Source organism: Ailuropoda melanoleuca, chromosome 14 (assembly GCF_002007445.2).
Source record: "Ailuropoda melanoleuca isolate Jingjing chromosome 14, ASM200744v2, whole genome shotgun sequence".
In the NCBI taxonomy this organism is placed as follows: domain Eukaryota; kingdom Metazoa; phylum Chordata; class Mammalia; order Carnivora; family Ursidae; genus Ailuropoda; species Ailuropoda melanoleuca.
In genome coordinates, this window is record NC_048231.1 from 55,575,168 (window position 1) to 55,601,582 (window position 26,415).

Consider the following 26,415-nt stretch of genomic DNA (forward strand, 5'->3'; position numbering starts at 1 on the left):
ATCAACATTTTTCCAAAGAAGACATCCAGATGGCCAACATACACATGAAAAGATGCTCAGCATCACTCATCATCAGGGAAATACAAATCAAAACCACAATGAGATATCACCTCACACCTGTCAGAATGGCTAAAATTAACAACACAGGAAACAACAGATGTTGGCAAGGATGCAGAGAAAGAGGAACCCCTTTGTACTGTTGATTGGAATGCTAACTGGTGCACCCACTCTGGAAAACAGTATGGAGGTTCCTCAAAAAGTTGAAAATAGAGATACCGTATGACCTAGCGATTGCATTACTAGGTATTTACCCAGAGGATACAAAAATACTGATTCGAAGGGGCACCTGCAACCCAATGTTTATAGCGGCGATGTCCACAATAGCCAAACTGTGGAAAGAGCACAAATGTCCATCAACTGGTAAATGGATAAAGAAGATGTGGTATATACATACAATGGAATATTACTCGGTCATCAAAAAGAATGAACTCTTTGCTCTTTGCAATGACATGGATGAAGCTAGAGTATATTACGCCAAGTGAAATAAGCAAGTCAAAGAGAGACAAATACCACAGGATTTCACTCATACATGGAATTTAAGAAACAAAACAGATGAACATCGGGGAAGGGGAAAAAAAGAGCGAGGGAGGCAAACCATAAGAGACTCTTAACTATGGAAAACAAACTGAGGGTTGATGGATAGAGGTGGGGTGGTGGATGGGCTAGCTGGGTGATGGGTATTAAGAAGGGCACTTGTTATGGTGAGCACTGGGTGTTGTATGTAAGTGATGTATCACTAAATTCTACTCCTAAAACCCATATTTACACTATATAACTAACTAGAATTCAATTAAAACTTAAATAAATTGGCATTTTAGTATTTGCCCCCCTTTTACCTCTCAGATATTGCAAGAATAAAATTTGACAATAGCTGTGAAAACTGTGAAACTATAAAGCCTTATATAAATTATACGCTTACACTCCGTGTGTTGTACGCATGCGGGCATATATAAATTTATCGTAAGGCAAAAAATTTGCAACAAGACTAAAATACGAGTTCCTTCCACAATAATGGTCTCAATTGCCCATATGAAGAATTATAGTTGGTTCTTGACAGAGGGTGATGAATAATGAAGTGATTGTCCAGTGGATAAAGGCAATCCTGCCATAAACTTCAAACGACAGTCCTTGAACTAACGAGCCTTTCTTCACACACGTGGTCCTTTTTATCAATACCCTTGACAACACACTACACAGATCACCCCGTGACAGCTCTTCATGTATCCTCAACCCGCACAGAGGAGAGGCCACCTGGCCATTCGACTGGGCTGCTGCTTCTCATCCTCTGCATGGCCAGGTCGGCTTCCCCCACCACAGGTTCTGGATGGACTGTGGCCAGTCTCCCCACAGGGCCCCCTCCACCACCCCCCCCTCTCAGATCTGTTTGCACACATTGCCTGATTAGCATTTGGAAGCGAAGTTCCAATGGTGTCCCAAATCAAAAACCTTCCATGGGGGCACTAGGGTGGCTCAGTCAGTTGGGCGTCTGCCATTGGCTCAGGTCATGATGCCCGGGGTCCTGGGATCGAGCCCCATGTCTGGCTCCCTTCTCAGTGTGGAGTCTGCTTCTCCCTTGCCTTCTGCCCCTCCCCCCAACTCATTCTCTATCTCTTTCTTAAACAAAACAAAACAAAACCTTCCATGACTCACCTTTGCCTAAATGATACAGCCCAACCTCCCAACACTGGTTGTTATGGGTTGAACTGTGTCCCTCCAAAAAAGATATGGAGTCCTCACCCCCTACTCAGTACCTCAGAATGTGACCTGATTTAAAGATAGGGTCTTTACGGAGGTAATCAAGTTAAAATGAGGCCATCGGGATGGCCCTAATCCAATGGGGCACAGAGACACACAGAGAGAAAGGACGGGAGACACTGGCAGGAAGGTGGCCATCTACACGCCAGGGAGAGCTGCCCGGAGCAAAGCCTTCCCACAGCCTTCAGGAGGCGGCAGCCTTCCAGACACGGTTTCACACTTCCTCACAGATGCCTCTTCGCTTCCCACCTCTAGACTATAGCCCACGTCTTCCTGTTTTACGCTGGTGTCCTCTCAAATCTGCACATACGCAACTGGGGCCACCCTTCAAAGCCCTGCTAAGATGTCACCACCTGCAAGCAGGTTCTTAGACTCCGCCTGGCCGAAGTCGTTCCTTCCACCTCCCAACGTCCTCGGCCACTTGTACTTCTGTACTACAATCCTCATTTCTACCATAGCTCTGTCTGTGTCTCATTCATTGACTGGATGGGAATTTCCGGAGGGAAGGAGAGAGGTCGGGTTCCTTGCTGTGTCCCCATGGGGACTAACCCTGGGCCAGACGGAGGACTTCCACAAAAATATTTAATGAAGCAGAGTAACCCACGGTCTCCAAATGAGTCTTCTCTAACCTCACTGAGCTTTCTGCCAATTTGAAATGGCTTAAGCTAATGATGTAGCCTCAATCCAACATTTTTCAGGGCTCTAAACGTGAAATGTGTTTTTCTGACTCCATCCGCTATGGTTTTATCCAGTGCCCTACATCTGTTATACATCTGTTACCATCTAATTTGTCTTCAGAAAAATCAGAGAAGTAACCCTACTATCAATACAAGTGATTTTCCACACCGTTTTGCCGCAAGTCCTCAGCTACAAACAACTATATGCAGGTGCTGGCATGCGCGTGCAAAGGAATCCTACTCAGCGGCACAGTCATCAACTATGGAGACGTAGTACGACATGGACGCTCCTCCAAATGATGGATGAGAAAAGGCTCATGTAAGAGTACGTACTCTATGACTATTTACACGTTAAACTCTAGAAAATGCAAACTTAGCTATGGTGATAGAAAGCAGATCAGCAGCTGCCTGCGGAGAATGTGGGGAGAAACCAGAGGAAAGGCTTGCAAGGGGTGTGAGGAAAGTTTTGGAGGTGATGGGTATGTTCAATATCTTGATCGTAATGTTGGCTTCATGGGTGCACACACATGTCAAAGCACTTAATTATACCACTTTAAATATGTATGATTTATGCAGATTAGACCTCGATAAAGCTGTTGTATATAATATATATATTTTATACACACGCACACACATGCATTTCTGTCTTAGGGTGTTTAAATCTCTTCAGGACTGGGGCGCCTGAGTGGTGCAGTCCTTAAGCATCTGCCTTTGGCTCAGGGCGTGATCCCGGCGTTCTGGGATCGAGCCCCACATCGGGCTCCTCCGCTATGAGCCTGCTTCTTCCTCTCCCACTCCCCCTGCCTGTGTTCCCTCTCTCGCTGGCTGTCTCTCTGTCAAATAAATAAATAAAATCTTTTAAAAAATAAAATAAAATAAAATAAAATAAAATCTCTTCAGGACTAGGAAATTGAGTGCCAGATAGTCTTGTCTTGAAGACACAATAGAACTCAGTTAAGTAGAAACCAAAACCACATCATTCAGTCTTTTTCAGAGTTTTCCAAGATGAGGATTTAACAAAAGTTTTGGGTTTTTTTTTTTAAATGTATCAGATTGTTCTTTACACAACAATTTGCTTTATCTGTTGGGAAGTTAGACCTAATATTTGTTTTTGTACTTTACAAGGTATGGATCGTTGACTAAGGAAGACAGTCAAAACAATTTTTTCTAACTGCCTTCAAATTGCCACTTTGAAAAAACAAACAAAATTGCCATTTTGTGCAGAATCACACACAAAAACATAAATTGGCATTTTGAAAATATGACAAGGGGCACCTACCTGGGTGGCTCAGTTGGTTGAGCACCTGCCTTCAGCTCAGGTCATGATCCCAGCATCTTGGGATCAAGCCCCACATCAGGCTCCCTCCCTCTCCCTCTGCCCCTTCTCCCACTCAGGCTCTTTCTCTCTCAGATAAATAAAATCTTTAAAAAAAAAAAAGAAAGAAAATATGACAAAGAGTGACTACTCGTTGGGATCATTATTTTCCCAGTGACAATTCTGACAAGGAGTGTTTAGAGGGTGCTATTTGGTTCAAGAAATGAGCCATAGATGGTGTTTCTGCCTTCCCTCCTGCACCATCAGTGAGCAAGGACTCTGTGTTACATCTTGTTAGCTGTTTTTGCAATAATGCAACAGAAGGACTCCCAAATATCTTGTGAGTTGCCAGAAGATGATGCACCGTGTTGGGATGGGAAGAGGGTGCCTCATTGATGATGACCGAGCCAGAGCCCTGACCTGGCACCGTCATCCTGGAAAGCTGCTGTCCCAGCTGAAAGCAGCTGAAGAATGTCCAACGCACTACCCCTGACGCATGAACCAGACCCGAACGCTGTCAGGACAGCTGGCCAGACCCGAGATTCTGGAAAGTTCAAAATATTCAGAAAGGCTCAACTCTGCCTCCCTGCCCAAGGCCTCATTCCACTGGCACGGGAGAGCTCTTTGCACTGACACCGACACAAGCCAGAGAGACACTTTTAATGGTGAAAAGATCTCCCGCAAACGCTGGATTGTGAAACTCACCCCGCCCTGGGTTCTGTCGCAATCACAGCCATAGCTTTGGGGCTCGGTTTTCAGAGAGGGAGACAAACCATAAGAGACTCTTAACAAAAGGAAACAAACTGAGGGTTGCTGGAGGGGAGGGAGGTGGAGGGTGAGGTAACTGGGTGAGTGAGGGGCATTAAGGAGGGCACGTGATGTGATGAGCCCTGGATGTTATACGCAACTGATGAATCACTAAATTCTACCCCTGAAACTAATGAATACTAATATGTTGGCGAATTGCATTTAAATAAAAAAATTCAAGATACATAGAAAACCTCAGCAGAAACACAAGTGGCATTTTCACCACTATAATTTGGAAAAAAAAATTTAGGTCCTTAATCTATGATCCTGCAGCAGCATCCCTGCTGGGCAGCTGTAGAGAAACAACTTGAAGAAGGAACTTTCTAGAACCTTGTTTTATAATGGAGTGTGAGCAAATCTCTGTAAAAGATAACTGAATAAAGCCCATTCTGCAGACCCTGTACAATCACAAATGTGTATGAAGTTGGAGAATGTTAGGAAAAAGTTGAGAGGTCTTATAGCAAATTCCCTCTCATTGAAATGGCCAGTGTGAGAAGGTTTCGCCTAAACCACTGGTCTCTTAAGCAAATGCCTAGTAAGATACACTGCCCCGAAAGGCTGACGCTGCAGAGAATAATGTTTAGGCGTATTCCCTAATCTAATATTTTCTTAGTGGAAAGTGGGGGGGAGGGGCGGGGCAAGAACAGCTGGGTCCTAACACACCCAGAAAAGTTTGCTTCCACAGCATTTTCAAACCAGGGATTTGGTTAGTTTGAACCGCCCCTACTTTTGTCCAGCACACATCACCACTTTAAAACAGGAAAGAGGGGCGCCTGGGTGGCGCAGTCGTTAAAGCGACCGCCTTCAGCTCAGGGCGTGATCCCGGCGTTCCGGGATCGAGTCCCACATCAGGCTCCTCGGCTAGGAGCCTGCTTCTTCCTCTCCCTCTCCCCTGCTGTGTTCCCTCTCTCGCTGGCTGTCTCTCTGTCACATAAGTAAAATAAAATCTTAAAAAAAATAAAAATAAAAAATAATAAAACAGGAAAGAAAGAAGAAAACTTCTTGATGAGTTTCATTTTAATCATTTCATTACTTTCCTCCAGTGGGAACTGCTGTCACACTGACAACTACTATGTTCCTCTCTCCAGCTGTCCAGGAAAACTGTTCTTCATGAGAAGTCAAGCTCGCATCATTTGAGCAAGTGGTTCTTTGTTAAGTCCAGAAAACAGTTTATCCAGGACAGAAACAGTTGAGTCGTAAAAAAAAAAAAAAAAAAAGTCAGTGTTTGTTTGGACCAGCAATAAGTCAGAACATTTGGGTGACAGTCTGTCAGCTTTAGGTTTTAAAAACCAGTATGTACAACACTGGGTAACCGCCCTGTCCCGTACCTACTCACACTCAGTCAACGTTAGTAACGTCCCACTATTATCAACCCGAGGAAGAGGACTTGTTTCCTCAAGGCAAAGGGTTAGAGCGGCGCGATGGCTGGCTGTACGGTGGTGACCGGGGGACGGCGGACTTCACCGGCGCTCCCGCAGCCTGGCACGTCCCGCTGGCCCCGTACTGAGCCACCACGGGCGCGCACACCTGCAGCCAGGGCCCACCAGCCCTGGAACACAGGCTTGAAATCGACCATAATCATTGACGTGCATTCCCCGGAGAAACCAGGGCTGCCTCTGCTTCCAGAGCAATCTCTAAGTTAACTTCATGTTTGGAGCTGATTTTATTCATTCCATTTACTTAATTATTATCTTCGTTTATGGAGTCTATTCCATTTTTTGGCACTGCAGGCTTTCTCTAACACGTCCAGTAGCATTAACTTCAAATTCAAAGCCTTCAACGATACACGCACCTGAGAGGCAACCACACTCGAAACGATGAGAATAAGGAGTGTTCATGAGACATTCCTGCTAAGTGTACCCTACATGAGTATGATAGTGCACTTTTCTTTTTACCAAATGGAATTATTTTTTTAAATTTTTATTTAAATTCAATTAACATATAATGTATTATCAGTTTCTGAGGTAGAGGCCAGTGATTCATCAGTTGCATGTAACAAACACCCAGTGCTCATTACACCACGTGCCCTCCTTAATGTCCATCACCCAGTTACTCCCTCCCCCGTGATAGCACACTTTTAAAAGTTCTGTCAGCTATGGTACCGCACCAGTAATGTAGAGATGAGGAAAATGTGCCTCAGAGAGGCTGGCGGACTTGCCTGAAGTCACACAGCTCGGTGGTGGTAGAGGTCAGACCAGAAGCCACGGTTTCTATTTCCTCTTCCAGAGCACATTGGCCACATCAGGCAGCCTAGAGGGACTACCTCAGGGGACACTTGCTCCCATTTATGTCCCCTTTCCTGGCTACCTCAGAATTTTGGTTCGTTTACCAAGTGCCAACAGAGAGGAATAGATCAGTGGAGAAAGACCAAATAATGGGACCAAAAGGGGTTTTAATGAGAAGCAACTGTTTTTCTTAAGCAAATAAGACCATAAGCTTAAGACCATAAGCTCTATTTGAATCCCATTAATTTTTCTCCGGGATAAGAAAGGTGGAAAATGTAGCCCATAACCATAAACTTCTAAGACCCCCCATCCCTGTCCTAACTAATCTGGCTGAGCTCGTGATGAGAAAAACTTAATGACCGTGGAAGGACTCTACCAGGAGCATCTGACCTACCAGGAGCCTAAGAAGAGGGAAAGAACAAAAGTACAAAGAAGACTGAAGGGAAGATCAGAAGATTCTAGAGCAGCAACACTGATGTACCTCCTAAAAGCTGATAAGGCAGGCCAACCGAAAAAGGGAGGACAGTGCACGCGGCTCTCGGGGTCTGAGTACCGCCGCCACTCAAGGCACGTGTTCTCTCCTCCCCCACTCGCTAGCTCAGCCTCCCTCAGTTGATTCAAATTACCCTCAAAGCCAAGGAGCAAAGCTTTTAAAAGCCAACTGATTGCAAGATGTTTAAAAGCTGAAGGAAAAACAGTTCCCCCAAAGCTATACATACAAGAGGCACGTTTTCCAGTTGAATGGAATTCTGTTCCTGGAGATGTAGAAACTGCAGAATTTACTCTAGAAGATGTAAGTCCTCATTATTTTTGCAGCCTTAAGTGTTGTTATTAAAAAAAAAAAAAGCTTTTCCTGGTTGAGATTGCTTTCTAATAAACAACTTTTTTTCCCAACTGAATGACCATCTGCTCCCCCTTGGAATCTGAGAATTAGAGGACTTCTGGAACTCAGCACTTAGAATTCACACCTGCTACAAATTCACAAATTCTTCTCCTATGTTATCACAGCAGCACAGGCTCCCCTAGTTGGTCCCACCCAATTCCTCCCCCAACTGATGAGATTCTTTTAAAGTGCTCATTGGAAAAATTCCACCCAGATGCAACACACCCAAGAGGGGGCAGGAGCTGGGTTGAGTAGATGCTGATAAACCCAAGTCAGTTTGTGGGCACAGAGAGTAGGAAACCCCACCCTGCAGAGCGCCTCAGCCCTGAGCTGGGAGCAAAGCCAATACAGGGAAATAATCCTGCCTTCCAATCGGAAATCCCCGGATGTCCTCACCTACAGGGCAGCTGCTCCGCACACAGAACTCCCCCAAATGCCTCAAACACTAACAGCAGTCAGCTGGACTGAAGCAGCAGAGTGGGAGGTTATGGACTCTCTGGAATCAGTGCCCCAAAGCATGAATGCTGCATGAGAGGAAACAATGCCCAGTCCAAGAAGGGGAAGGTAGCCTGTCTCCTACCAGCAGTCCACCCACACGCCACCATCCCGTGTAGAGCGGGATCTAGGAAACCGCAGACCATCACCCCTCCCTTCCATCTCACCAGGGGTGCCAGTGTCCCAGCATGCGCTATGGCAGGCATCACACACACACACCCTCGGGTGTGGGTCCAGACAGCAAGGGACCATGCGGTGTGGAGGGGGAAGAGTCTAAGGCTTGGAAATATGACTGGATTTGCATCCAGGATCAGCTACTTCCTAACTACATGACCTTCTGTAGAACGGGGATAATGCCCCATGGAGCTGCTCTGAAGGTGTAAGGTGATGAACGGGCTCCTCTCATTACAGTAATGTGCTCCAGGGAGGTACTCCCACTCACGTCAGGCCCTGAATACTTTATTAAAATAAGACATCAAAAGGACAAGCCATAAATGCTGCAAAGGATGTGGAGAAAAGGGAACTCTTGTACATTGTGAGTGGGAATGTAAATTGGTGCAACCACTATGGAAAACAGTGTGGAGGGTTCCTCAAAAAAAAAAAAATAGAAGTACCATATGAGCCAGCAATTTCACTTCTTGGTATATATGCACAGGAAACAAAAACTCTGTGTTCAACAGATCTCTGCACCCCATGTTCACAGCAGCGTTATCTACAAGAGTCAAGACATGGAAACAACCTGTCCGCTGATGAATGGATAAAGAAGTTGAGGTATATACATAAAATGGAATATGATTCTGCCATGAAGAAAAGGAAAATCCTACCATGTGACATGGATAGAGCTTGAAAGCATTATGCTAAGTGAAGTCAAAGACAAATTCTGTACGTATATGTGTATACATACATTGTATGTATGTATACATTCTCACTTACACATGGAATCTAAAGAAAAAAACAAACACAAACGCACAGAAAAAGAAATCAGATTTGTGGTTAACAGAGGCAAGGGTGGGGTGAGAGGGAACTGGATGAAGGTGGTCAAAGGTGCCAACTTCCAGTCGTAACAATGTCCTGGGGATGTAATGTACAACATGAGTGTGGTTAACACTGCTATAGATGCTGGATCTGTTAAGAGAGTAGATCCTAACGGTTGCATCACAAGGAAAAAATGTTTCCTTTTTTTTCCCTATGAGATGACAGATTAGTTAACATACTGTGGCAATCATTTGACAACAGATGTAAGTCCTTTTGCTGGACACCTTAAATTCATGCAGTGCTGTAAATCTCAATAAAATGGGGGGAAAATTAAACTGTATAGCATAGTGGACGGTATGAAAAATGATACAGTCCAATGCATCATAGCAAATAACCCACAATAAAGATTTAAGTGCACACGCATACGTACAGTTCTCAATCACTTTTACATGGGAGTTGCTTCCATGAAAGAAAGTGTAATTGTTCCCAATAGTTGAGTACTGTGCCATCCCCCAGAGGCACACACTAAAACGAACAAATTTACTCCCCATCGCTGCGGGGCCAAAGGCCAGGAGCCCTGGGTTTGCGGGCAGCTCAGCCGCTTACCGTCACGTGATCATAGATAAGTTAGGGAACACCTAGGGGCGCCTGGGTAGTGCAGTCATTAAGCGTCTGCCTTTGGCTCAGGGCATGATCCTGGCGTTCTGGGATCGAGTCCCACATCAGGCTCCTCCGCTGGGAGCCTGTTTCTTCCTCTCTCACTCCCCTGCTGTGTTCCCTCTCTAGCTGGCTGTCTGTCACATAAATAAATTAAAAAATCTTTTNGGCTCCTCCGCTGGGAGCCTGTTTCTTCCTCTCTCACTCCCCTGCTGTGTTCCCTCTCTAGCTGGCTGTCTGTCACATAAATAAATTAAAAAATCTTTTAAAAAAAACAAAACAAATTAAAAAAAAAAAAAGGGAACACCTAGTCTGTTTCCTCATTGGCGAAACGGGGACTGTGGTTTTCATCCTGAAGGGTTGTTGCAAGAATTAAATAACCTCATACATGGAATAAAAAGCCCTAAAGCAGCTCCTGACACACAGAAGTTTCTTTACAGTTTCAGAAAAGTAATGACTCAAAATGCCCACATACACAAAACCCCTCTCTGCTCCTAGTTTCACACAACGATGCCCAAATTTGCAATGTGTAATCGAAGTCTCTTCATATATGCAAATGGAGCAAAGTCTAAACCTTCTGGAAAAGCACATGGGCTAGGTCTCTACAGCCCACGGAGGCTCAGTGCCCAGTGACATGACCAGGCACAGATGTTCTCCACTTATTTCTATGAACTTCCCATAAAACCTCTTGTTTCCTAGCTGATTCCCCTCTAGGTCTGGGAGTCTATTCAGCATCTCCCTCGGCTTCTCCACTTCCGTCCCAGAACATGCAGCGTTTTCTCCTTAAGTGGTTCTTCACCTGCTTGGCTACTATCAACTCCCTTTTTCTACTGAAGTCTTTGAAATACATGTGATGCCTGTGTCACCGAGTTTCCTCTCGGCCTATTCCCTTAATCTTACATAAACTGCAATGCCTGCCACGTCCTTTCTGTAGAAGAAAATTCTTCCTGCTTGCTAAAGCCACCCGCCTCACTGGACCCCTTAGCCTTGGACCTCCCCTCCTGAGGTCCCTAAGATGAAGTTTCCTCTTTTGAAGTTGGCTTTGCTCTCTCCCCCTCCTGGTTCCTCTTCCTCCTTCCCCTCCACCATCCCTAGAAACTCTGCTCCGCCCCTGTCCTCGCAAGGCCTTGCTGGCACGCACCTGCCACTCCAGGCGCTCAGCGGGCCCCACATGCCAAACTGCATTCTAGCTCCACCATCTTGGCCAACCTCCAGCCCTGCAGCACTTCCACCACCCGAAAAAGGATTCCTCAGTAACTGCAGGATGAGTTTCCAAAGGACCTTCACTTCCACACGGCTCAGGTTCTAGGGATCAAACAATGAAGACCTCACCTAACAACAACCCCGTAAATTGACAGAAGTGACTGGGGCTTCTGGATTCATCAGAAACACCTGGGAAATTCCATGTTAAACAGCCACTCATTCTCTTTAAGTATAAAGAGGCTTTGACTTTCATCATCCACCAAGCATCAAAATTTAGGAAACATTTCATAGTTAAAAAATAGGGTAAACCACTCCTTTCCTAACTCTAAAGAAACAGAAAGAAAAAAGTCAAGTCTGAATTGACAAGTTAATTTCAAATTTTTCGGCTTGATCAGTTAAAACAGTCTGCCCTTATTTTTTTTATTTCACACTTACAATGCAGTATCTAACGTGTAAAAACACACTTGAATCGTTCAGGTGGCTATTATTGAAGAAAACACCCAGGTCCCTTATTTTGCTTCTATTTAACAAAACAACAGAAACATCTGCCATTTCCTAGAGCCATTTTTGTTGTCCTTCCCACCGGGTAGCCAAAATATGCTCCAACTGCCTTTCATTAACCTGCTGACCTGGAGGTGATTTGCTCCCCACTGACGACAAGGAATCTGTTTCACTGAGTTTTGGTCAAATACAACAATTAAATCACCCCTTAATTTCGCAAGCACTAAATAATTTCAGAAAATTTAAAAGAAACATCTTCAAAATGAAAAGCATGACCTCCCCAAATGAAAAATTCATACATCTGAGTAGCCACAAGTCTTCAGGTTATACAGCAAACCACAAAATGTAGTTCTTGGGTAAAACAAATGAAATATTCCTGAGTAAGAATTCTAAGTTTAAGCACATCCATTTAAATTGTGTTGAATACTTAGTTCGTGTCTCTGCCACAATGTAGAAATCTTACTCGGTTCTCCTTTCACTGCGGGCCATGGACTGTGAGGTCTACAAACTACAAACTAGAGTCGAGATACAGGACCTATGGCAGTACTGCACCCCCTCTAACAAATCCAACCCAGAGAGATTCTATTTCTGCCTGTTTCTTGTATATTCGAAAGTGGGGGGTCTCTTCTAGGTTGTTGCTGTTGGCCTAACAGAAATTATCCCTTCGCTGTTCCCACAGCAGCCCAAGTGGAATGATCCAGAGACCACTTCCATCCCACAAAGCCTGAAGGCTCATCTACTGCCTTCTGGAAGAAGGTTTCCTGGAGTCCAGTTTCAGTCTGTCCCTTTGCTTTGCCAAAGACAGATCCGCCTACTGGCTATTCTTTGCAGTAATGACAACAGTGCCCTAAGACAAACAACTTATTCTTAGGGGAAAACAATTAATTTCAACCATCACATGTGTTCCCCAACAGCCATTGATTCACATCGCTCATCCTCTGATAACTTATACAAAAACACAAAGGCTTGCCAGAAGACAATCGAATGTGTGTGATGTATTTAAGGGAATTTGTATTCTACTGCATTGCTTCCTCTTTGTTTTTTAAGATGATGAAATCTTTATAAGCAAAAAGATTAATTCTCATCAAAAAGATGATCATTTTCTCCTGACAACCTCTTAGCTGAAATCCCCACATGTAACATGAAAAAAATGACTCACTTTCAAGCAAGTTATTGCTGGGACTTCAGTTTAGAGAGCTACAACACTGGAAGAAGTCCGGTTTATAGGGACATTTGGACAAAATGCGCCTATTTTAGGACACGGGCTAGAACAAACCTCTCAGCTAATCCTACATTTCAACGTTTTGAGCAGTATACGTTTTGGAATCTTCTGTGTGCCCCAGCACACACAATATGGATCTAATTAGGTCCAGCTGCCTTATGTTAGTAATAAAATTGAAAGAAAAAAAGAGGTGGGGGTGGGGGCTTCGTTCACCCCTCCTATGCCCCGGCGATCACAAGCTCGCAAGTCGTGCGCATCCTCCACGCTCACTCCGGGCAACACACGCCTCTAAAAGATCCCAGCGTGCCTCGGACCCCGCTCAGCGCTCAGACTTCTCAACTCCTGAGTTTTCTCTCCCTCTGGAAGAGATTTACGGACGGGCTGGAGCCCAACGCTCCGACGCCGCCCACCGCCCGGGCCCCGGCGCACCCCGCCCGCTCCTGGGCTCAAGAACTTACACCAGCGCGGACGGACAGGGCATCTGGTTCCAGGCACAGTTGTACTGAGCCTGAATAAAACTCTCACTTCCCTCCAGCACAGAGCAGCTCACATTCTTGTTCACGATGTAGGCGCACCAGTTCCTGGGGTTGAGGGAGGGAGAGCGAGAAGCCACAGTGTAAACCCTGAGAACAATGAGGCTGGGGGAGAGGGGGCAAGCCGATAGAGCGAGGGTCATGGAGCCCTCCGGCTCTGCAGGGGCGGGAGCCCCACAAAGCAGCCATCGGGAGGGTGCGCGGCTGCGCCTTCGGGGAACCCGCACCTTTAGCCGGCAAAAGAAAAGTGCCTACGGTCCCAGGGGCTTCAGTAATTCTTGGGAGTGTTTTCCTGAACGCCCTGCTCCGCGGGATACTCCCTGCGCGCCGCGGCCCCGGAGGCAGCACCGCTCGAAGGGCGGGCGAGATCACCCCGGACGCCTGGCGCCGGCCGTAGAGCACACGGCCCCGCGGGAGGAGGCGCCGCCCGGGCAGCCCAAGGGGTCCCACCGGCTGCTGCTCATCGCCTGTGGCAGGGCAGTCGCGGACCCGGCTGCGGGTCGGGGAGGGGTAGGCAGGGGGCCCAGGGCTCCGTGCGGGGAACGAGGAGAGGGACCGCGCACTTACTTGTTCCTGGCTCCTGGCCGCGCGGGGTGCATGGGCTGCGGGCCGGCGTGGCACAGCCCTGCGCCGCCCAGGGTCAGCAGCGCCAGCGCCCAGCGCCAGGACGCGCGGGGCCGGAGCCGTGTCCGCTGCCACATTCTGCGCGCGGCGGGCGCGCCCCGCCTGCAGGATCCGGAGCTCTGAGGGTCTAGGCTGGCGCCGCGAGGCTGCGGGCGGACGGGGCGCTGCCGGAGAAGGCAGGAGAGGCTCAGGAGCTTCGCGACGCCCCCACCCGCACTCCGCGGCCGCCCCCTCCGGCTTCTCGCTCCCACTTCTTTTCCACCCCGCGCGCCCGCGCTTCTCCTCGGTCCCTCAGTGACGCACAGGTCCCCCCGGGTGCCGCCCTCTTTATTTCACTTCCCTCTCCGAAACGTGACTCTCTCTCCACCGCGGCTCCGGTGCCCTTGCCTCTCGGCAGGGGGTTTGGGGTGAAAGGGCTAAAGAGTTTAGGAGAAGGGTCTAAGTTACAGAATTTCCAATTACTCATTCCTTTGGTCTCTTCCCAGAAGCGCAGCAACTCCTCCTCCCACCTTCCAGCAGGCGCGCCCCGGCCCCTTGAGGATGTGGCCGCAGCCGGCGAGTCTGGCCGTCCTCACGTCGTGCCTGTTGTGCCCGGGTGCCGGCTCCCCGGAGAGCGTGAGGGACGTCTTTATCAGTCCCTGGGAGGGACTCGACTCGGGTTTCCTCCTCCGGCAGGACGTCGCCATTCCCCCACATTTGGACTTTGGAGTCGAGGGGGATATGGACGCGGGTCCCCTTCTCTGAACTCTGCCGCATGCATCCATTTCAGTTTCCAAGTCAACGTGCAGGGCAGCAGGGGGACAGCCCTGCGCGCCACAACAGCAACCCAAGCGCGGCATCAGACGCTAATAAATGCTACACTACAGTTTGAAAGATAATCTCACAGCCTCTGCTTCTGATGTCCTAATCTCAACCTTTTCTGTCAACATTAAAGACCACAACGGTAAAACGTTCAAACACTGCTAGACGTTCTTTTTTTTGCTTGCTTGCCTATTTTCCGCCTATTCTTGAGTGACACTAATCTCTACCAATTTCTTTTGGGGATCAAACGACTCCACAGAAGAATGTTACACAAAATCCCTGCCCAAGTGTTGTACGCTGGGGGATGGATGTATTTGAAACAACCTGCTTCACCTAACGAACATTAGAGGGAGGTTATTTGCAGACTGCTTAAATAACTACAGTATGTGTCAGGAAACAGGTTGCTGTTGGCTGTGGATCGTTAGGTGGGCAGTAAACATTTGCTGTGTTCTCTAAATGAAGCCATTGGTCCACTTTATTTCCAATAGGCTTTGATAATGTTGCTGGGCCTTTTGATTTGCGAATGGAAGAAAGGATATTCCCTAAGTAGAAACTTCACAAGAGCCAAGCAGAAAATTATACCATGTAAGGAAATAGTCCATCCATGAACTTTCTTCATGGAAGCTCAGGCACAAAAAGGGCTGAAGTCATCCCAGCTTTCAGAAGAGCCACCCGGAGGGGAAAAATCACAGAAAGGGACAAAAAATGGTCTTGCGTAACCCAATCTGTGTCTTTGTGACTTCCCTGCCGTCCCCATCCTAACACTATTTTTGTTCATGAAGTGTTATAGGGAAGAAACAGCACAAAAATGAAAGAGAGTGACAGAAAAAAAAAAAAAAGGAAGGAAACACAAACGATGCATGTCTACAACCAGCAGCTAATGACGTCTCTTCAGTACAGGTAATTCTCAAACTTGAGAGTCAGTTGAACTGATGAGGTCAAATCTACTTTTTCCATTGAATTAAAGTTATACTAGGAAGCTGTATTCTAGTCTACGAATTTGAGGACCAACTCTTCATTGAGAAGACCACAATACTATATTTAATGAGCTATAAATGGCACTTATCAGTAGATACATTTTATCCTGAGCATCTGTTAGGGGCTAGGCATTGTGTGAAAATACTGAGGATTCACAATTGAGCCAAAACTGACCTGGGCTCTGTGTTCACAGAGCTTCCAGGCATTCCTGTGTAGTGAAAGTGGAAAATTTCTGATGTACACTCAATGAAGTGAGACAATATTTGTCATATGTGTTTCTCTAGACACATGCCCATGTGTACCTGGTGTGGGGCTGCTCTGGGAAGATGGAAAAAGACTTTTGGCTCTCAGGAAGACTTGAGGCCAAGATCCCAAGGGACCCTCTTCCCTTTCTCTTCTCTAGCTACAACGAAGGGACACATCAAACTTGGGGACCAGAAAGCCCTCTCCAGAAAGCAGAGGAAGAATCCTGGGAATAGAGAGCTTAAGCACATTAGGAAACAGACTAATTAGGCAGATCACGTGGCCCCAGACATAAGAAATTATGGAGGAGTCATTGGCGGAATGCTATTAAGTATGAATTCTTTATAAGCTGCCTACTACTTTAAACAACCACTTGAAAACTGTCAGCTTCTTATCACTATCTGAAGGCATTTCTTCTGCTTTTAAAATCAAAGTGCCGCATAGTAACTTCCACTCTCAACTGTGTGACCAACTTAGCTAAAGCAAAAATGCAAAGTTAGACCTACTTCCTAAATCCTATTCCCTCACTGTTGTCATGATCACAGTGCCCATCAGGCTCTGTACTTGGGGACACTTCTCCCGAAGCATTGAGCCTGCTGGGTCCCAGTACCCCCAGACTCCCCCTTCAGTTACCTGGTGGAGGAGAGTGGGTGACCATTACAGAAGCAGCAGATGGGTACTTTTCCCCTATCGTCACGTTCAGTCATCAGCACATGACACTTGATCAAGATGAACTGATTTGCATCTAGGATGTATGTGGTCAAGAGTCATAAGACTAGCCTGGGTGTCCCATCCTTTTCATTCCTTGTCTTTACTTTCTAGAACTCAAAAAAAGTTCCCTCCTGATGTCTAGGTATACTTTTGGGTGTCTTTACTGCTTCTTTGGCTGCCTATCTAATGATGGGGGGAAAAGTCCTTGAAGACTGGATATCTTGAATGGATTTTGATTGCAAAGCATTCCAAACATAATACACCCTAAGAAAATGTCTTGCACATTCATAAGTTAGTGATAAGATGCCCTTCCTTAAAGAGAAATGCAGCTTGGTAGGGAAAGAGAGACAGAAGTATCTCTGAGAAAAATTAACTGTCCCATCTAGCTTGGTTTGCTTTGGAATGCTAAGGTTGATACAATTTCATTCAGCTACATTTGATATAGGCATAGCATTGGGCGAGTCATCTTCAGAATGAATTCAGCGAGTCCCTAGACTTCAAAATTTACAAAGTTTTTTCCTGTCTTGTCAAAGGCTTTGCTCAAATACACCAAAACAGAACAAAGAACAATTGCTCTCATCAATTTTTTCTTAACATACTTATTTGCGAATATCCCACTTGCTGTACATAGCTGAAGATTCAAAATCTCAGTATCTTCTGAACCTAAGACTGATCCTACTTATCAATTGAGTGATTCAGTAACATTAGTAAGGATTATGGCCATTATTTTAATCATCTTTCTTGAGAGATGCCAGGAACAAATCTCCCCCTATTAATCAGGGGTGTGTGACTTAATACATTTTAAACTATCACATGAGAACTTCCAAACTGTGAAAAGTTAAAACCATGCCTGAAATCACACATGAAAACAAATAGTGGTTAAGAGCTCATGCAGCGGAATTAACGTACTGTTCAAAATTGGGGTACCCTCGCCTCTTAGCAGAATGATCTTAGACAAGTCAGTAGTCCTTTCAATCCTCCATTTTCTGTTCTGAAAATGGGAATGCCTTGTGTGGGTGTTGGGAAGATTAGTTGGGTTACCACATGTAAACCACCTAGCACAGTGCCAGGCATACTGACAAGTGCCTGGTAAGTGGATGATAAATATTCACAATTGTTACTGTTACCACATCAGCACTGCAACAGATTTGCAGTCAGGTTCAGGAACTTTGTCATTCTTTTTTTGTGCCAACTGACGTGGGCAGCTGACCATCTACTATAGTTTTTCTTTCTAAGTAAGAAATATACGAAGAAATGGCTGTCATGAAAGCACATGCATGACTCATTCAGAATGACTAAATGTGATAGTCAGGAATGGAACATGGGGCTCTTGACTCCCAGCCCAGTTTTTTATTGCCCCCCAGGGGGAAACATATAGCTCAGTTTATTGTTCAGGAGATTTCATCCTCTACAAAGAAATTTATTTTAGGACAATTCAATGAGATCTTTGGAAGGATCAATACCTCTATAAAAATAAACTCAGATCACCAGGCAACTCAGTTGTGAACATCTTCTTTCTCAAAAAGATGAAATTAGTTTCTAATTCCATATCGCCTAATTTTTTTCAGATGTTTCTTAGTTCTAAGAATGCTTTCTATAGCCAAATAATATGTTTGAGAATTCACTGCTGTTACACTTATGGTGTGGTTTTGAACACATTTTTTCTTCATAAGAAATAACTGACAAAAATAGGCTCTTAGGATTTGATTTGTTTCCGAGAGAGCTATAATAGCTTAGGCAGTGTTGTCTTCATGTATGAGCCACATCAAACTCTGCTGTAGTTCATCATTTATTTATGGAGTAAGAGTTGATTATTCTGGAATCAACAAAACGTTTTAAATAGGCAGAATATGTTTGATGATTATAAAATACATTGTTAAATTTTAGCACAATCTTGGTCTATGCTCATTCAAATAGTATTCATGAGCAAATTCATTCTTTTAAGTATTTCAGATTATGCAGTTTTAAGCAATGTTATAAGTATTCAAGTATGGTCAATTCTTATTATTTGATGTAGTATGTTGTAGAAAGTTGCTGCCAACACTGAATTAGCTAATACTGAACAATTGCTCCTAGGGGAAATACAGGGTTAGGTTCCTACAAGCCTCTGGTCACAATGTTTTTGTCAACCAGTCAATACATAACCTTGTTTTATGTGTGTTTCTATTTAAAGATACCTTATTCAATACATATTACTGATTCAGTAACATTGAACTCACAGCCAACATCGCTGTAACTCATGCCTGAGCAGAGCTTAACTAACACATATTTTCTCTATAAGGCACATGACAGCTGTCTTGCGCTTAGAAACACTAGCTCGCACTTCAGGGCTATGCTTGGGGGCCATTTTATTATTTTTTTTAGGGGGGCCACTTTAAACAGCAAAATCACCAACAAAGAGCACAAAGTGCAAAAAAAAAAATGTCACGAAATTTACCATGAAAAGGACACTTATTTGCAGTACGAGAGGGAAAACAAGAAAACAGAGCATTGTCTTGCTGGATCTCAGCTGGGAATGCACACATCAGGCAAGGAAGTGTTTGCCTCTCTGCACAAGTCCACAAATGACCGTGAAAGTGCTACAAGTATGGCTTTTGGATTTAAAAATAAATTTAGCAAGTAGGCAAGTTTACAAATACAGAATCTATGAATAATGAGGATGAATGGTATTTCAACTTAAGTCCAGGAACAGTAAGAAAATGTTAGGATACGGGAAAGTTCTCGGGAGATTTGTTTTGTCAGTAAGCATATTGGGGAAATTATTTGTATTCGAATTCAACACTGTACTGGGCAACGTGGGAGCCAGAGAAAACCAGATTTAGTTCTTTCTCATCTTAATTGACTGAAATAATTCAACAGTGTCACATTCGGGAAATAGAATACAGCATAGTAAAAACCGTGTAGCTAGGTGATGAAGAAATACAGTGGAGGCAATCAGAAAAGTTGGAGGTTAATTAGGAAAGTCTGTGGAGAACTATGGGTTTAAGCGAAGTGTAACATTTTGTTTTGCTTTAAATCCACTATGATATCAAAAATGAATGTGATTGCTATCGAGGAAGGGGCAATTAATGTGACCTTGTACCTGGTATGTTTCTAATGGGGCCAGCTGGTAGAGTAGGCAGACTAAGGTATGTGGTCTTAGATGTAGCCAGACGTAGGGGGGGACAGAGAGGCCAGGTAGGATTCAGGAGTTCTCAACAGGAGGAAGGAGAGCAGTATAGGCTGGTGGAAAACAAAACAAAAAACAAAACAACTCTGGTTCTCTTTTTCCCTTATCTAGCATAGGTAGAGTAGCCAGATGTCCTGATCTGCCCCGGCCAGTCCGAGGTTACTCTGTTGAGCATCAGTTAACACTATTAATTACTTTCAGGGTCTCCTTTCATCTTCAAAAGTGCCTGGGTTTGGACAATAAATTATATGGTCACTCTAAGAGGCCTAAAATGAACTGAAAGCCACACTATGTTTGTTTAGTCTTTATAAAGGCTAAAACATTAGGAAATGTCAATGCAAATAATAAAATCAGAAAATGAGAAAGTACTGGTTTTCTCTAAGCCAAACTTTACTTGGATCAAGTTCTTCTGTTATTACCTCATGCACATTTTGGTAACTTTTTGAAGTTTGTATTATTTAAAAAAAAAAAAAGTTGATGAAGCACCAAAGACTTGGTTGTTTAGTTGGTTGGTGAAGGTGGATATTGGCATGAGCTTTCCTTGGCTCTGTCTCCTTGCACTTAATCACTTAAACTCATCCTCAGGAGCTAAGAAAGAACCCAGCACTGGGTGCTTCATTCTATTTAAATAGTCAGGCTTGGTTCTAGCACATTTAAATAGTGCAGAGCAGGGAAGGGTCTTGCTCAAATGCAACTCTCTTTCTGGGCTCCATTGACATCTTTGAACATTCATTGGTTAAAAAAACTAAAACAACATAAATAATAAGCCACGGGCAGATAAAAGTTACTAGTATCTTTTGACTAACGGAAAATACAGGTGAGACAAGAGTTTCATATTCAGAGAATGTGGAGGGGTCAAGCAGGAAAGTGCCTTCGTTTTCTAGGGTGCCCTTACATGTTTTCCCCTCACTTTTGAAGATACAAAACCAAAATATTTTATTCCCTGAATATTCTGAGGTTATGCTTTCCCAAGGGCTTTTGGGGGCAAAGTGGTGCCAGGATTCCTGGGAGAAATAGGAAGAACATTAGAAAAAAAAACACAAAACTATCAGAACTCAGTTCCAATGTGTTTCAACCCAAAAAAGAATCTTCCCTTTTAGTACTAGGGATTCCAGTTTCATGAAGAATTTTTAAAACTAAATATTTGTAGATAATGGTTTTCTCCTGTGAATTTTATCAAAGCATAGCATTATTTTTTAAACATTTATTATTTATTTGTTTATTTATTTGACACAGAGAGAGAGAGAGCACGAGCAGGGGAAGCTTTAGAGGGAGAAGGAGAAGCAGACTCCCCACTGAGCAGGGAGCCCGAAGCAGGCCATCCCAGGACCCTGGGATCATGACCTGAGCTGAAGGCAGACACCTAACCGACTGAGCCACCCAGGCGCCCCAAAGTATATCATTCTTACAAAAAAGTGCCTAAGTCATAAGTGACTCAATGAATTTTCATGACATGAATAGAGCCATGTAACCAGCACCCAGGTCATGAAGGAAAACATAAGCAGCATCCCAGGGCCCCTCATGGTTCCTTCCAATCACGAATCCTTCTCAAAAGTCACACTGATTCTGACTTCCAGCATCATGTCTTAGTTTTGAATATATGTTTGTTGCAGAAAAAAGCAGTTTCTAATTCATCTTAGATTTTAAGATATACTTAAATCTCTATAATATACCTATTCTTGGCAGTGTCTGGCACATAACACTTTATTTAATAACATCCGTTGAATAAGTGAAAGAAAGCAGACGGATGTCTGACTTTCCTGAGAAAGTTGGCCGAGTTAACATGCATTTTATACCTAGGGAGGAAAGCGGCATTACATTTGGGAGAGAACTGGGTTCTGGGGATGCTAACTTGAAAACAAATTGAAAACTCAAACTTAGAAGAGAAGAGCACACTTCAGTTTAATCTTTGAACAAATGTAAACAATAAATCGAAATCTCTGTAAAACTCTGTTCTCATAGTATCCACCGTAACTGGCCAGGCCAACCTCCGGAGAGCTTGTTTCTCTTTCTCACTTGTAAATGGACCCATGTTAGAGAGGCCCTCCTGCCTGACCGGTGCTGCCAAGAAATGACTATTTTCAGTCCTTCTCCACCCCGCTCTGAGGCCCGGTCAGTCGGAGAACAAAATAACAGTCACCCTCTCTCTGGGCCACAGCATGTGATCTCCAGCCAGAGTGCTTCTTGCTCTAATGAATGAGGTAAGAGGGGCCAAATGAGGTTTCAAACGTATGTCGCCTCAGAATTACAATTTTCCTTAACTGTACTTTGAAAAAGCTGGAATCAAGAACCCAACATTGCCAAATCCCTGCTTAGCCAAAAAGATCTGTCAACTGTAGAAATAACAAATAAGAGGAAAATCCATCTCAGGTTTTGAACTGCTTGCTTCTCCTAAATGTTGCCCAGGGAAATACAAATAAATTATGTCCTCTGAAGGACAGATTCATTATGAATAATCTAATAATCTCTTTAGGTTGGAGTTTTAAATACTTCTTTAGGGTACTTCAAAAATTGTAAGGGAGCAAGTCTGGACAATAAAAACAACATTTTTTTTTTTTAGAGGATGCTTTCCCTTAATTTCCTGCCTCCTCCTTGCCCAGAAATGTTGTATTTTATCAGAGACGAGGCTTCAAAGAGCAGAGTGAAAGCCCAAACTAGAGAAACACACAAATCTGTTTCATCCACATTAAAACTAAGAATGTTAAATCCAGAAGCAAATCTAATTTGCCTGGGGAGAGCTGAGAAGGAAACTGGTTCTTTCTCCTTTTTTACCTTTTCCAACTATGTTGATTGCAGGTCCTTAAAAAATATAATCTTTGCATAAACTGTTCCCTCTGTGTGGAATTTTCTCCATGTCTGGAGAACTTTAACTCCACCTGCAAGACCTTGGAGTCTTCATCTGTTCTCTGCAGCTCTCCTGGGACCCTCCAGATCTCACATGTTCGCAACATGTATCTGATAAGGAATGGGTAGAGGAACTTAACAAATCAATAACGTTTGCTTCACTTCTTATATATATATTGATATAAATAAAACATATAGATATGTACATTTCAGAATAAGGAAGAATCTTTTAAAAAGCATACCTGGCAAAACAGGGATCTGTACCCCTTAAATCATCCTGAAAAAATAGCTTTGGGTGATGGTTTGAAACAGAAATGTTTTAAGGATATCATGGTGCATTTGTCTATGTCTAGAAAGCTCTAGAACCTTTATAAACCTTTACTCATATTGAGGCTCAAAACATATTTGATATACTTGTCAAAATATTTTTTGACTGTTTATTCAGAGTCAAAAATACACTGTCTTCTGGGGAGAACTTGGCTCTCAGAGCAGGACTGGTCTTCACGACCTCTAGACTCCTGACCAGCTCTGCTATGGCAAGATGTCATTAAATCACCTTATTCTGTCTCTTATTGCTTTAGGATTTCTCTCTTCATTTTTCCCCTTTCTATTGTTTATTCAGCTTATTCCAAAATTTAGATTTTCCACTACTTTTTAAAAAGGATTATTAGATCTTTCAATTTCTTTAAGGGTTATTAAATTTTTAAATTTTTTTTATAGAACTGAGTTACAATTGACATATAACATTATATTAGTTCCAGGTATAGAACATAATAATTCAATATTTGTATATATTGCAAAATGATCATCATAAGTCTGGTTAATGTCCATCATAGTACATAGCTTCAATATGCAATACTTTCAAATATGCAATGCAGTATTATTAACTATAGTCACCATGCTGTACATTACATCTCCATGACTTATTTATTCTGTAATTGGAACTTTGTACCTCTCAATCTCCTTTGCCCATTTTTGTCCACGTCCCTAAACCCCTCCTCTAGCAACTATCAATCTGCTTTTTGTATCTATGAGTTTGGGTTTTGTTTTTTTTTAGATTTCAGATATAAGTGAAATAATACGATATTTGTGTCTGAATTATTTCACTTAGCATAATATCTTCAAGTTCCGTCCTTATTGTCACAAATGGCAAGATCTCATTCTTTTTAATGGATGAATAGTATTTTATTGTACATATATACCACAACTTATTTATCTATTTGTCATGGATGGACATTTAGGTTGTGTCCATACCTTGGTTATTGTGAATAGTGCTGCAATAAACCAGGGGGTACATATAACTTTTTCAGTTACTATTTTAGTTTTCTTCAGATAAATACCCAGAAGTGGAATTGCTGGATCATATGGTACTTGAGGAATCTCTATAATGTTTTCCATAGTGGCTGCACCAGTTTAAATTCCACCAATGATGAGCAAGGCTTCCCTTTCTCCACATCCTCAACAACACTTGTTATTTTTTTTTTCTTTGATAATAGCCATTGTGAGAGATGTGAAGTGATATCTCATTGTGGTTTTGATTTGCATTTCCCTGATGATTAATGATGTTGAGCAACTTTTCATGTGCCTGCAGTCCATCTGTATGTTTTCTCTGGAAAAAAGTCTATTCAGATCCTCTGTCCATTTTTTAATCAGATTGGCTTTTGTTATTGAGTTGGAGTTTTTAAAAAATATATTTCAGATATTAACCCCTTATTGGACATATGATTTGCAAATATCTTCTCTCATTCAGTGGGTTGCCTTTTTATTTTATTGATGGTTTCCTTTCCTGTGCAGAAGATTTTAAAAGTTTGATGTAGTTATGATTGTTTATTTATGCTTTCCTTGTCTTTGGTCCAAAAATATCATTGCCAAGACTGATGTCAAGGAGCTTACCGCCTATGTTTTCTTCTGGGAGTTTTAAGTTTCAAGTCTGACATTCAAGTTTTTCAACCATTTTGAATTTATTTTTGTGTATGGTGGTTGGCCAGTTTTCCCAAAACCATTTATTAAAGAGACTGTCTTTTCCCCATTGTATATTCTTGGCTCTTTAATCATAAACTAATTGATCATGTAGGTATGGATTTATTTCCTGTTTCCATTAATCTACCTGTTTAATGCAAAAACCATACTATTTTGGTTTGAATTATTGAGTTGTAAGAGTTTTAAAATATTACAGATATAGGTCCCTTTCAGAAGTATGATTAGTAAATATTTTCTCCCATTCTGGTGGTTGTCACTTTACTTTGATTATTTCCTTTGAAGCAAAAAGGTGTCAATTTTGATGGTGCAATTTATCTTATTTCCTGTTGTTCTTGCTTTTAGTGTCACATCTAAGTATTCTTTGTCAAATCCTGTATCATGAAGATTTATCCCTATCTTTTCTTCTGTGAATTTATTTTTGTTCTTATATTTAGGTCTTTGGTCCATTTTAATTTTAGTACATGGTATCAGGTAAAGGTCCAACTAAATTCTTTTGCACGTGACTATCTAGTTGTTTCAACACCCTTTGTCAAAAAGACTGTTTCCCCTTTGGTTGGTTTTGAAATCCTTGCTGAAAATCAGCTGACTGACCACAGAAGCATAGATTGATTTTGAACTCCAATTCTCTTCCATTCAGTTAAACTATGCCTATTTTTGTGCTCGTATCACATTGTCTTATTGTTGCTTTCTAGTAAGTTGTGAAACTGGGATGTCTGAGTCTCCCTTTGTTTTTTTTTTTTCAGTATAGTTTTAGCTATTCTGTGTTGCCTGCAATGCCATATGAATTGCAGAATCAACTTTTAATTTGTGCAAAAAAGTCAGCTGGATTCCGATAGGGATCGTGTTGAATCTGGAGATTCACTTGAGGAGTACTGTCATCTTAACGGTCAAGTCTTCCCACCCACAGATATGATATTTTTCATTTATTTTGACCTTCTTCCAACGTTTTGTAGTTTTCAGAGTACACGTTTTGTGTTTCCTTCATTAAACTTATTCCTAAATATTTTATTCTGTTTGATGCTACTGTGAGATTTAGTTTTTGGATTGTTCATTGCAGGTGTATAGAAATATAACTGATTTTTGTATATTGATCTTGTATCTGCAAGCTTGATGAACTCATGTATTAGCCCTAATTTTTTTTAGTGGTTTAGAGTTTTCTATGTATCAGATAATGTCATATGCAAACCGAGATAGTTCCACTTCTTCCTTTCCAGTCTGTGTGGCTTTTTTTTCTTGGTCAATTGCCCTAGCTGATGCTCCAGTATAATGTTGAGTAAAAAGTGGTAAGAGCAGATATCCTTGTCTTGTTCCTGATCTTAGAGGAAAAGCATCTAGTATGATGTTAGTTTTGGACTTTCCATGATCTTCATCAGGATGAAGTATATAATGAAAGGGCACTGGATTTTATTAAAAGTGTTTTCTCCACCTATGCAGATGCGATTTTTAAAAATTCAATTTATATGATAATATCAACATATCAATCATTTATATATTACATCAGCATTATATAAATTCTTTTCAGATATTAACCCAATCTTGCATTCCTAGGATAAACTCTACTTAGTCATGGTATACAATTTTTTATATGTTGCTGGATTTGATTTGTTAGTATTTGGTAGATTTTTGCATCCATGTTCATAAGAGATAATTGGTCTGTAGTTTCCTTCTGGTTTTGTTTATCAGGGATATCAGGGTTATAAGATGGGAAGTAATCCCTTCAACTTTTTGGAAGACTGTAAAATTGGCATTAATCATGA

The 26,415-nt window shown here is 42.8% G+C and overlaps 1 protein-coding gene across 3 annotated transcripts in view; it reads right to left on the reverse strand.

Annotated features, from left to right (window-relative positions):
- The window catches only part of EMILIN2 (elastin microfibril interfacer 2), a 53,638-nt gene extending 39,120 nt beyond the window's left edge, over positions 1-14,518 (reverse strand). The window contains exons 1-2 of one of the 3 annotated variants that reach the window (XM_034642928.1): positions 13,876-14,512; positions 13,234-13,356 (exon numbers count right to left, since the gene is read on the reverse strand). In XM_034642928.1, the coding sequence (XP_034498819.1) occupies positions 13,234-13,356; positions 13,876-14,009 (257 nt within the window). In that variant the 5' untranslated portion in view covers positions 14,010-14,512. Of the gene's footprint in view, positions 1-13,233; positions 13,357-13,875 lie in introns of all 3 variants that reach the window. The other 2 variants (XM_034642929.1, XM_034642930.1) reach the window with 2 other exon arrangements.
- Between the last annotated feature and the right edge of the window lie 11,897 nt (positions 14,519-26,415).